This window comes from Panicum virgatum, chromosome 4N, assembly GCF_016808335.1.
Source record: "Panicum virgatum strain AP13 chromosome 4N, P.virgatum_v5, whole genome shotgun sequence".
In the NCBI taxonomy this organism is placed as follows: domain Eukaryota; kingdom Viridiplantae; phylum Streptophyta; class Magnoliopsida; order Poales; family Poaceae; genus Panicum; species Panicum virgatum.
Genome location: NC_053148.1, coordinates 23,589,036 through 23,602,291, shown reverse-complemented (window position 1 = coordinate 23,602,291; position 13,256 = coordinate 23,589,036). Strand labels below are relative to the sequence as shown.

The window sequence follows — 13,256 nt, the reverse complement described above, 5'->3', positions numbered from 1 at the left end:
AGTTTCCAAACTCCTCACAAGAGCATAAAGTTCTTTGTCATAAACAGAATAATTTAGAGTTGAACCGCTTAGCTTTTCATTGCAGTATGCAATGGGCCTTCTTTCCTGCATGAGCATGCCTCCAATCCCTACACCACTTGCATAACATTCAATTTCAAAGGTCTTACCAAAATCTGGAAGTGCAAGGAGTGGGGCTGTTGTCAACTTCATTTTCAGCTCTTTAAATGCCTTCACTTGTGCTTCACCCCATTGGAATGGTACATCCTTCTTTGTCAACTCATTTATTGGGGCAGCAATGGAACTGAAATCTTTCACAAACCGATGATAGAAGCCGGCGAGTCCAAGGAAGCTTCGCACTTGGCTCACATTTTGTTGAGGCTTCCACTCACGAACAACCTTGATCTTTTCCTCATCCACCTCCACGCCATGAGCTGAAACAACAAAGCCAAGAAAGACTACCTTGTCGGTGCAAAAGGTGCACTTTTCAAGGTTAGCATACAAGCATTCCTTCCTCAAAACAGCAAGCACGCATTTTATATGTTCAACATGTCCATCAAGAGACTTGCTGTAAATCAAGATATCATCAAAGTAAACAACAACAAACTTGCCAATGAAATTCCTAAGCACATGATTCATCAATGTCATGAATGTACTAGGTGCATTAGTCAATCCAAAAGGCATTACCAACCATTCATAGAGCCCAAACTTGGTTTTGAAAGCTATTTTCCACTCATCTCCCTCTCTCATTCTGATTTGATGATAGCCACTTCTTAAGTCAATTTTTATAAAGATAATAGCACCACTAAGCTCATCAAACATGTCATCAAGCCTAGGTATGGGGTGTCTATACCTTATTGTGATGTTATTTATAGCTCGGCAATCAACACGCATTCTTCACATACCCCTTGTTGATGAGCTCTTGCACTTGGCGCTGAATTTCTTTTGTTTCCTCAGGGTTGGTGCGGTATAGTGCACGGTTAGGAAGTGGAGCACCAGGAACAAGGTCGATTTGGTGTTCAATCCCTCTCTTTGGTGGCAGCCCTGGTGGTACTTTCTTGGGAAAAACATCTTCATATTCTTGTAGCACATCAAAAACAGCACTAGGCAAAAGTAGAGGGTAAGTCGTTAGTGGAAAGAAAATTGTCCTTGTACAGGAGTACAAAGAACATGGCATTGGGTTCACTCAATTCTTTTAAATCCCCTTTCCTAGCCATCATCACTAAACCCTCTTTTCCCTTTGGCTCGGTTCTTTGCAGCTGTGGAGTTTTATTTGGCTTTGGAAATACTCCCTCACTATATTTGTGGGTCACTCGTAATTGTTTCTCACTCTCTCGCTATTTTCTTTTTATATCATCATTCAAAATCTCCTCCGGTGACAAAGGAAGCAAAGTGATATGCTCTCCTTTGTACATGAGAACAACTTTGTTGGAACGGCCATAAATCTGAGCATCTCTATCATACAACCATGGTCTACCTAGAAGCAGTTGACATGCTTGCATACGCACCACATCACACTCCACTTGATCATTGTACCTTCCAATAGAGAAAGGAACGGTCACCATATTGGTCACACGCAGCGCACCACATTCATTCAACCATTGCATTTTGTATGGAGACGGATGGCGCTACTGCTTTAATCCCAATCTCTCAACTAATTCTTGACTTGCAATATTATTGCAGCTGCCATTATCAACAATAATTCTGCATAATTTATCCTTGATCATGCCTTGAGTATGGAAAAGATTGTGCTGCTGTACATTCTTCTCCTTCACAGCAGTAACACTAAGCACTTGTCGAGAAATAAAGCATTTATCATCACCTTCTTCAGGTTGGATCTCATTCTCATCATTTTCAATTTCCTCATCATAGCGTGGTCCATCTTCTTCTTCACTTTCAGATTCCCATTCACCAAGCTCATTTACAACCATGGTTCTTCGACTAGGACATTGAGCAGCAACATGTCCACGACCTTGACACTTGTGACAAACAATGCTTCGGCTATGTGAAGATGATGCAGTAGCTGATGCAACAGAGGGGGCTGCTGTACTTGTACTAGAACATCGTTTTTCTTGCTGAATTGCAGGTGAAGATGCAGTAGAAACCGCCATCTTTGCAGCACCAATAGATGGAGTAGGTTGTCGACGCCATGGAGCTGAAATATATTGACTACCATATGACCTCCGTCAGCCCTCTTGCTGAATTTTTCTCTCAGTGCGCATGGCTTGCTTCACAAGAGCTTGCAAGTTATTATATGGAAACATCTCAACAAAACCTGAAATTTCTTCATTGGGACCATTCAAAAATCTTGCCATTTTTGATTCTTCATCTTCTCTAATTCCATATCTCACCAAGAGCAACTCCATCTCCTTAAAATAATCATCAACTGATTTTGATCCTTGTCTCAATGCTTGTAACCTATTGCGAAGGTCACGATAATAGCTTGATGGCACAAATCGTCTTCTCATCACTCTCTTCATCTCATCCCATGTGTTGATATGATCGTGTCCCAACACAAGCTGATTTTCTTGAATTTGATTCCACCAAGTGAGAGCATAACCAGAGAACTCAACGGAAGCAAGATTTATACATCTCTGATTAGAGAGATTATGCACTCTGAAAATCTGATCACATTGCTCTTCCCACTCAAGATATGCATCTGCATCTTCTCTACCACTGAGGACACTCAACTTGACTCGAGCAATGCTATCCGGATCATCCCTATTGTGACGACCACGATGATGTCCTCCATCATGACCAGCACCTCAACGGCGATCACGATGCTGTCCAAAACACCCATGGTCAGCAAAACGGTTGTCATTATCATCATATTCCCCATTTTCAGATCCACTATGAATTTCCTCTTCATCATCAAAGTGAACACGACGACCATGTCTGCGTTCTCCTCCAACACGCCAATCATTGTGACCAGCACACCTACCACCACCATGACCTCTGAAATCATCATGAAATCCATCCCCAAAACCTGAATTTTCATCATCAAAATGCACATGACGATCATGTCCATGTCCTCCTCCACGCTGATCACGAAAATCAGCACGCCGTCCACCACCACGACCACCATGACCATTGCCGAAACGGTCATGAAATCCATTACCAAAACCAGAATTTTCATCTCTAGATTCTTCTTGATGTGGACCTCGACCACCAGCTGCGGGAAGACGTTCATTGAACATCCTCTCCATGGCCTCCAACAATGAGTTTTGTAGTTGGTGTAGCTCAGCCCGTGCATTAGGAAGTTCTTGCTCACCGTGATGACCACCACGAACACTCGAATCAGATCCTGCCATGTTAGAAAAATGCAATGGAAAGTGGAATAGGTAAAATTTGTGGAGTCACACAATCTCACCTCTTACTTACCAATGTTCTTACTCATTCTCAAGGAATACGAGTGTGCTAATGTGGAAGTACTGTAACTGTGATTAAGCGATCGAAAGGATACAAGACGAGAGGTCCGGTTTCAGGTTTTGTGGAGCTATAGGTGGCTATTCAAGGGAGGCTTATGGTACTGAAAATTCAAGTGTGTAAGCCCTCAAAAAGATGCAAATGTTGCTGTCACTGACACCACAAACTTGAAAATCTGAAATTAAATTTGCAGCTACAGAATTCACAATATAACCCCTTTCAACTTCTTCTTTTTTTTACTTTTTTCAACTCTTTCTTTCTTATCTCCCTTTTTTTCCTTTCTCTTTTTTTTCTTTCTTTTTTTCAGCATACACAAGATAGTATATGAGGAGGGTGGGTGGGAAAAAAATTAACAAGAGTACGGTGGAAGAACAACGATGGTGAGTAGCAAGCAACAAGATGAGTGCAAACAACACAAGATAATCAGTACCAACAAAAGGCTATAGGATTTTTTTTGTATGGCTTTTCTGTGGACTATAGGATATGGTAAAACAAATATATATATATGATGGATGAAAACAGTAATAGATGGTAAACAAATGATAGATAAGTGGATGATAAACAAACCTACCGTGACAATAATAGCTCTGATTACCACATGATAGGTGCCGATATGATTCAGCACAAGGATGGCCTGATCTTCACGACAGTAGGTTCAAGAACAAGGATAACTTTCCTGCGAATAGCGGGTAAATAGCTTTATACCTGCCAAGGTTGGATGCGACCAAGCGACGGGGAGAGAGGCACCGGAACCTTGAGGACTTCGACTCGATCTCTGAACGATTGCAGAACCACAAACCGGGACTAATCCACACAAAACGGCGCAGTCGAACTGGCAACTGTTAAGCACGAAGTAGGGGACCTCAGAGAGATCTTCCTCACAAGTCCAAGAAAAACTCGCAAGAACAAAGATGTAAGACACTCATCAGCAAATCAGCTGGAATACCATATCGGTTTATCAAATGATCAAAAGTTCTTTTCTGAGTGCACATAGGGGATATTTATACTAGGAACAACCGTCCTAGATAGGTATGAACTGAAATCTCCACGTTGGAAGATGGAAGGCCAACATGTGAATCATTCACGAGATGGTCTTCAATCCCGCGCGTCTCCGGGGCTTCTGCGCAGTCTTTAGTAAAATGACCATTTCTCCCTACTCGGAAGTCGAAATGATAAGTCGTTTGTTGGGTGTGAAACTAGACTTGATAAGCTTTGCAGCCATGTGTGGCATGCACCATGAGACATTGTAGAATGGTACAGTCTTGCACGCTAAGTTGAGCAAGATAAATCCTTAGGCAGACTCTTGACATTCTGAGCAGTCTTCAATGATTCGATCATAAATCCTTATTGGGAAGTCTAAATGACGTGAAACTTGTTGGGTTGGAAAGTAGACTTCATAAGATTTCCAACGGGTACTCATGGGCCTTCAGATGTTGCAGGAATTAGGAGACATTTCTTTTGGTGGTCCGAACTGGCTGGTCCGATCTGGTTGGTCCGATCTGGCGGTCCGAACTGGTTGGTCCGATCTGGCGGTCCGATCTGGTTGGTCCGATCTGGCGGTCCGACCTGGTTCGGACTGGTCCGAATTGGTTGACGTGTATTGGTTGCCTAATTGCTTGATGTTTCAATCTTCTTTATGTACATGTCTAAGTAGAATCAAAGTAGAACATTTAGGCAGTATAACATCCTCAAATATATTGAAGTTAGTTTTAGATAGGAATGAGCTCACCTCTTTTTGGAGTAGTTTTGCACGGCTTCGTGTAATTGGTCCATCATAAACATGTTTATGTGTAACTTGAGTAGCCTCTAGGGGCATGTCCTCATCAACGTACGAATGAATGACGTTCTTTTCTTTTTTTGTGTGTGGTGTTGAGACTACGAGGGAGGGGAGGGACAACACTGCTTTATCGACAACGATGGTTGTGGTACAGGCTAGAGCTACGGACGTACACTATGCTCATAGGCGACGACTATTATTTCAGGACATCGTACTATCGCTTCAACGACATTTAAAACAGGACAGAGGGAGTATATGGTCTGGACCCCATCTCCGTGGCCCCGGCAGTTGCACTGGCTGCACACCCCCCCCCCCCCACCCCACACACACTCTCTCCTAAGCCGACCCTGGCTTTGTCCCAATCCCTGGGTGTGATTGCCAGGTGCACCGCGTCTAGCCCCGCCACACTAAATCAATTGGGAACTCATGTTCCGCGGCTCCTATTTGCGCAGCCGTTCGATCTGAATAATAAACATAGTTGAGTTTTTTAATCTTTCTATTTTTCTCTCCATAGTCTTGCCTCCTCCTCCTCCACATGTCGCAGATCCACTGTCTTGATGAACGGCTATAAACATAGGAGCTGGGATCCTATGTTCCCCATTATTCCATTCGTGCGGCCACGTCGGCGTCACCCGTCCCCGGCTACTACCACTAGTCCCAACACGACCGACGTGTGGTCACTCGGGCCGCCATTACGACCCATCCCCAACTATGCACGGATCCCATCACACCAAGGCACGATCGGTGGACCGAGTGTGTGGGTCCTTGAGTACCCCGGCGTGGGTCCCTGTGCACTTGGGCGTAGTCAGCAGGATGAGCGTGCGGCCGGTCACCGCCGTGCCGGTCACCACAAAAATCTAGATTTTTAAAAATATAGGATCTCATACAATCCGTGCCCAAAAAATAGTGTGGATCCTTTCATAAAGACTTTTTAATGAAATAATACTTTTACTATACATGAACATTCACAAAGTGTGTGTAAAATTTGATTACGCTCGTGCCTTTTTGCATGCAGCCTTTGTGTTAAAGTTTTTTACTTCTCAATGTGGTTGGTTCACACTAATTTTTCCACGGAATTGGTTCCCACCAAAAATTCCCGCCACCAAAAACACCAGAACAAAATATTTTGACCGATTCTCAAGGGAGGCAGTTCGACTCCCAGCTCTCCGATCTCCCCTGCGACCCCTCCTCCCTCGGACTCCCATCTCCCCTGCGCCCCACCCCACTCCCCCCTCGGACTCACATCTCCCTTGCGACACCTCCTCTCTCGGACTCTGATCCCCTCTCCCCTGTGATGCCTCACTCCGACTCCATTCCCCTCTGAAGGTGAGTACCAGATTTTCCATCGGATCTGGTCATGCTGCTCTTGATGTATTAGCTTTCAATTCCCCCAGGTTCAGCAGGCAGTCAGGTCGTCTGACGATCAGTGGCATCTTCCCCACCGGTATGCAATCCCTAGCCCTTCTCAATTGGATGGCTAGTCGTTACATGCATCCTCAAAATTTAATATCTAGCATGTCTCCTGAAGATGTAACTGCAAGGGAGATAGTGACCAAAGACAATGCATTCTTAGCTTATTCAGCATTTTGAAAAGTTACAGTGCAAGTTCAGAGCTAACAAGTCAAGTCCTCTGCACCCCAAAATTACAAACCCCCGGTAAGAAATCTACTATGGAGCATTTGCATAATTGTTAGTGCCTAAATGCTGATTATCAGACTAAGAAGTGATATTCACATAATAAGCGAGCAAATGAGGATTCCAATAAGGCATCAACTATAAACCGTTATTGCTTAAAGATCAATTATCTGCATCGTAAGTAAAAAAGAATGTGGAGTCCTGTAGAGCATGATGGGGAGTCCTTAATCCTTTAGCCATTTTATAAATGTGCATATCCAATATTTATAATCCTTGTAGAATTGCATGTGCAGACTGCATAGCTAGATATTAGCATATAAATGAGCATATCCAATACACATAATTAAATCAGTACCATATTTGGAGCAGAGCTATATGCATCAATATTTGATATAATTTGTTTTTACCTGGAGGCACTAAAATCATAGGGCGTATATCATCCCTTCCGGTAAGTCATATTCAAAAATACTATTCCAATTATTCAAAACAGGAAGTTGTTAGATTGTCTGTAAATCAATTGTCTGTAAGCTAAAAAGCTATCATTGGTTTCAAAACTGAAGTTGTTAGATTGCATGGACATAGAAGATCATGGAAAAATAGTCATATGGTAGGTTGTTCTGCCTCATTAGTTTCCACAATGATTTGCGCAGAAAAGAAAGAAACTTGTAGTAGCTTCCACAGTCCGCTTCATTGTAGTTGAACTACTGAAATAATCTGATCAGGCTTCATCTATGGAGGATGAATTGGCCCCAAGTACTTCTTATCTACACTGAAATTAGAACAAAGAAATGCCAATTTTGTTTTGCACAGATAACATTGACAATTGAAATCAATAAAGCATACCAATCAAAATGCTTTGCTTTGTATAGTGTGCCTTTTTCAAGAAAATAGTTTCTACTTGACAGGTGTCCTATGTACTATAATAGAACATCTGTTATATATATATTTTTTAATCTTCTTTGTTTTGGTACAAAATCTAAAGAAATCTGTATTATGCAGTTGCCCACAAAAATGCATCTTGCTGTTTCAAACTTTCACCAATCTTTTCTTTCATTGATACATCAAGTTTCCGAGCAAGTCTGGTGTAGGAGATAAAGGATCCAAATCTGAACGAAGTACTTCATTTATTTTGATAGTTAATTTTCAGATTACATCCAAATCTAAAAAAAGAATTATCAATTTTAGTTAGTCAGATTTCACTAACCATATTATCTGATCTTCGTGTTCAATTTTAACTAGATTGCGCTACCATGGCTTCGGATGTTTGGACTCTCCATCTTGAATGCGAGGGGGCAGCTCCAGGACAGGAACATGTGCAAAGGGAAATGGACAAGGATATGATATGTTTCTTCAACTTGATGGAGTTTGTCAAAGACAATGGGTACACATCCATCGATTATTTGTATTACAAGAGAAGAGATAGTTTGGTTGCTATAGAATGATGTCATGGAAATGCTTAAAGACAATGAGACCACAAAGGAAGTTAGCTTGTTTGTGACAAAACAGAGAATGGCCATTATGGCATCTAAGTCGAAGAAAGCATCAACCAAGTCCGCACCAACTAAAACTAAAAGGAGTATGACACAACTCACATTTACTCATTTCGATTTGTCTGCAAGTATAACTTACCAAATGATGTTATATTTTTTTAATGCTTGATAATTGTTTGGCCCCACATTTATTCATAGGAAAAAGTGGTGCAAAGAGCAAGGAGTGTCTGCATGTTATTCAAACTAAATCAAAATATGCCAATGATATTGACCAACAACATGATGATGACATCCAAGAACCATCAGGTATAGGTGTAGTTGCAATATATTGTAATACAAATATTGTGGGCTGCATTACTACTGTCTGTTTATTTTCTGTAGGGGATGGTGATGAATTACATATGCGAAAGGGGACTGTTTTGACACAAGTTTGGAATCTGCAAGAAGGGAAACGAATAGTAGTAAAATGCAACAAGCTTGGTCAGCCGATTGGAAAAGAAGGTGGTCTGCTAGAGCAATTTTTAGGCACTGTAGCACGAAATGGTGGTTATTGTCCTGTAGATATCAAAGATTGGAGAAAGGTCAAAAAGGATAATGCTGCAACCATGCTTCAGCTCATTCAGGTTCGCAAGTTTATTTTTTAAAAAAAAGAAACAGCAGGGGAAATCCCCACTATAGGTTTGTAAGATTTCACAAGATATTCTTTTATGAACTCTATAAGTACATGAGGAGGAAAATAACTCATTTTCTCAATCTGATTGTAGACAAAGTTTTTGTATCCTCGTACATGTGAGAATTGGATTTTGAAATCGATTGGAGAAAATACAAGACAACATTAAAAAAGAGACTATTTAACCCAAAGAAGAAAAGATCCTATTTGTACAAGCTCTGTCCACATGATGTTGATCAAGACCAATGGGATAATCTAATAAGATATTGGAAGTCTGTGGAAGGAAAGGTAGGAATATCGCATGAATGTTTATTCTAATATCTTTTTTAATAGACAACTTTCAATATATAACTCATTTACTGCTGCTACAGGCCCTTAGTGAGAAGAACAAAATAAGTTGTGAAATGAAAAAGATAGCACATACTGCGGGTACAAAGAGCTATGCTCATTGGTCTGAAGATTTGGTGAGCCCTATTGGTAGATCAATACTTCTCAGTAGTATATCTTTCTCACCATTGTTGTATTGGTATTATTTTTAGATACAAGCAGATCCCGAAAAAAAACAACCACATAGAGCTCAGGTTTACTTAGCAACTCACAGGAAAAGGGTCCAGGGGACAAATGAGGCTACTGCTGCGGTATGCTATTTATGCACAATGATATGAGCATCATGTTTCCAATTTTCAGATTGTTTTAATTTATATAAAAAAACAATTTTATATATTTGTATTTTTTATATGTAGGTTCAGTTAGAAAAAAATCATAGATAAACAACCAGAGTTGGCACAAAATACTGAAGGGAAAGTGGCATGGGAAGGTGATGCATTACATCAGGTGTTGGGAGAAGAGAAACCTGGACAAGTTCATGGCATGGGATTGCTCCCAGTTCCTAAACAAGTCTATGGTCGAACAACACGGCATTTCAAGGACATAAATATAATTACAGTAGATGGATCATCATCAGATGTGGAGACTCATATGCTAGAAGAAATAAAGCAACTCAAGGAGCATGCAAGAAAGCAAGACAAAGTTATTGATGAACTCATACACAAGAACAAACATTAGAGTGAAGAACCAGCAATGGTATCAATGCCTTTTTTTTAGCCCTACATTGAATTGTTACTTAATCTCTGTATTCTGTTTTAGGATAACTTGGTACCCACAAATCCTGGCAACATCAAGAGCCATGTAGTGCATTCTAACAGAAAGGTATTTTCTTTATTTTCATAATTTCACATAACTTAGTTGTTTTTTAGCTTGAATATTGTTTGAAATTTGCAGAGAGTTCAATGTGCATTGCCAAATTGTGGGGACCTTTTCAATAAACAAAGCAATGAATTGGTAAATCCCAGTACTGTACAAGTATTACATTTCATCTCCACATTATAATAACTCTGGCTATTCATCTTATTCTATTTGTTAGAACAAAAATTCATGTGAGTCTGAAAACAATGGGGATGATGACTTATTCCTGTCCAATGAAAAGGTTATCATGATTTTTTCTTGTCTTTTAACGACACTATACTCTGAGTTGCTTATATGTTTTTACATGGGTCTCATGTTTTAAATTACTTGTATTTATTTTGGAAGCATTGTCAAGAAGATCCTATTTACAAGGAAGTATCATATCAAGGAGCAGAACCATCATCCCCACAATTCTCTACTAATCAATCTACTCAACAAAAGGTATGTTGTTTCAGTCATGGATATTAGTCATGGAAAGCAAGTTGCAATCTGTATCAGAATATAATAATAATTTCACTTCATTTCAGCTTGATGCCCGTAAAAGGAATCCAACTGATGGTAGAATAATAAAGAAAATGAAGGTACTTAGGAATCAGGCTTCTCCATCTATTTCAGCAATATATTTTTCAATACTCAGCATGGTTTTGTGACTATTTCACATCTCATTTCAGCTGACTAAGAATCAACAAGGAGTGCTCCGAGATACTACAGCCATGACACGACAAGTGCTCACACTAGATAAGGGTGCAGGCTATAAGGTGGACAAGCAACCTCCAATCAAGGTGGACAAGCATAGTGAAAAGTATTCTGATTTTGTTACCTCAACTGATTCTTGGTTGGTCATTGAATGATTATGTTAATTCAATGTAGGTTGGATCAACTGTGCTACTTAAGACTTCAAACTATCCAAATAAGACAATTGTGGCCTATGCAACCCTTCTGAGCTCTAGTCCAAAAGCACAAGCTGGTGGAGTTGAGATAGGAAAGCAATTCTACAAAGTGCGTATCAATCACCCTACTGTACAAGAGGAGCTATTAGTGAGGCCCATGACCGGCTTTAGAACCATTGGTGATGCCCATGCCAAAGGAGTGCCAATTGCTTGGCCTTTGATTTGTGTATGTTACAGTTATCTTTCTTCATATGTAGTGTTAGCTAGCTACCTCATGCATGTTCAAGTGATTAATTTTACAACTCCACTGCACTATGCAGGTTGAAATGATCAATGGTTGAATCACGAAGCACTAGATGTTGAGAATACTATATATGTCGTGGCATAGACTTCTAGTGATGATTAATTACTTGTGGCACATTTGCTCTTTAGAATCATATGGTTGGATAGTTTCCTTGTACTGCAGCTAGTTCTACGCCTATTCGGGTAGTTACAAGAGAGGTAAGGTACAATAATGTGCTATCCCTTACTCTAGAACATTCAATGCCTATAAGCAGTCCCACTGCCCCGGGTCTGACAGTCGCCGCCTTCCTTGTGGAATTATAAATGACACCCCGGTATACTCACTGGGTAAAATGCTGCACCAGTTATTTCGTCCACTTGCGGAATGATTCATGTTTCATTAGTTTGGTTATCAGTAATTGCTATATAAAATGTCGAGGCATTTGTTGGCGCCGATGCTGGGCATTTCTGAAGCCTTTATCGAAACCAAGCTGAAAAACCTTGTTTCTGAAGTTGACATTTCGAAATACCAACAAGCATTTTTGGCGTTGTTGCCGGGGAAGGCATAGCTTAATTGTGTAGGCAAGGTCATGAACAAAAGGAAATGGAATATTCATTTGCTAAACAGGCTAACTTGGCTTGTTTTCTCCTTTGTTGTGATGAAAATAGGGTAGTGTATGACCGGTTTTGATCTGCCGCAAAACTTCATGCAGAATCCAGAGTCGCTCTTAAGAAGAGTTCGGCCTCGTGTCATACCTCCTCAGCGTACACTCTCGGCATCAGAACCAGTCATTAGTGCGCCATCTGCTTCTAACTCCATGGCTCAGAAGACTCTTCGGGATTTCTCTGCTCCTTCTACCAACAATGTTGTAGCGAAAATGGCCTCTCATGCCATATTTCAATATAATGTTTTGGCGATTGATGACACACACAACACTTGGACTAATATGATTGTTAAGATGAACATTCCCAGACTTTTAGGTTCAAGTGATGACAAAGAGAAGATAGGCGTAGCTAGGCCCGAAGGGCCGCCCCTATGGGGGTTCCGCGGTCCAAGGGACAAGAATTGAGGCATTTTGCTATCATCGGTTAAGCCGACGTAGGGCAAAATGAACTCACCGGTGCAATCACAGAGAAGGTCTGCGGGCTAGGGTTTAACACCGGATTAACCGACGTTGAAGAAAATGTATACGTCGGTGCATTGGCAGATGAAGACCGAGGAAATTACATACACCGGTTGAACCGACGATGCATCGGTCAATTGCATCGGTTCAGTTGTCCAGAGAGGTGGTTTTTGGAGGAACGTGAAGAAGTAACAATCACCGGTTAAACCGACGCCAATTTTACATACACCGGTTGATTGCATCGGTTAAACCGGCGATACACCGGTTAATTGCTAACGGCTAGTTTTTCACGTAGCAGTTTACATACACCGGTTAAACCGATGATGGCTTTTGGGGTACGTCGGATTAACCGGCGTTACGCAGTTTTCTGGCAGCTTTTCTCCAACGGCTATATTTGCTTGTGCTGCCTATATATACCCCCAAGGCCGGGTCATTTGAGAGTGCTGGAGTTCAAGGAAGTATACAAGAGCTAAAGATCATCTCCAACCACCACAGAGCTTCATTGTATATCATATAAGCTTAAGCACACTTGTGAGAGTGCTTAGTGCTTGTAATAGGGATTAGTTCTTGCGAGAGCTCCCTTGAGAGAAGTCTTACTGCGGCAAGCAACTTGTGATCCGTCGTGTGACCCTCCGTCTTGGTGTGGAGTGGCAACGACACTTTGTGCGGGGGAAGAGGAGGCCCCCTCCTTGGTGGAGAAGCTCCGTAGTGGATTTCGGC

General features: G+C 41.2%; 1 protein-coding gene and 1 long non-coding RNA gene across 3 annotated transcripts; both read left to right on the top strand.

Annotated features, from left to right (window-relative positions):
- Positions 1–6,285: 6,285 nt before the first annotated feature.
- LOC120669796 lies at positions 6,286–8,412 on the top strand. The gene is made up of 4 exons (XR_005672817.1): positions 6,286–6,526; positions 6,579–6,644; positions 6,729–6,856; positions 8,075–8,412. It is a non-coding gene; the product is annotated as an uncharacterized LOC120669796 (long non-coding RNA).
- A 1,350-nt stretch (positions 8,413–9,762) lies between these two features.
- LOC120669795 lies at positions 9,763–11,789 on the top strand. 2 transcript variants are annotated; one of them, XM_039949633.1, is made up of 9 exons: positions 9,763–10,078; positions 10,142–10,204; positions 10,277–10,336; positions 10,419–10,481; positions 10,586–10,681; positions 10,768–10,821; positions 10,912–11,022; positions 11,111–11,356; positions 11,451–11,789. In XM_039949633.1, exons 1-9 carry the CDS (start codon positions 10,076–10,078, stop codon positions 11,469–11,471), a joined length of 717 nt encoding a protein of 238 aa, XP_039805567.1. In that variant the 5' UTR covers positions 9,763–10,075; the 3' UTR covers positions 11,472–11,789. The 2 variants fall into 2 exon arrangements, with proteins under 2 accessions (XP_039805567.1, XP_039805566.1); XM_039949632.1 differs by having other exon boundaries at positions 11,111–11,789.
- The last annotated feature ends 1,467 nt before the right edge of the window (positions 11,790–13,256 follow it).

What these genes read in the sequence shown, in the direction of transcription:
- LOC120669795 (XM_039949632.1), top strand. An exon ending in ATCAATCTACTCAACAAAAG is followed by an intron (nt 10,682 to 10,767) that starts GTATGTTGTTTC and finishes ACTTCATTTCAG; the next exon opens with CTTGATGCCCGTAAAAGGAA. An exon ending in GAATAATAAAGAAAATGAAG is followed by an intron (nt 10,822 to 10,911) that starts GTACTTAGGAAT and finishes ATCTCATTTCAG; the next exon opens with CTGACTAAGAATCAACAAGG.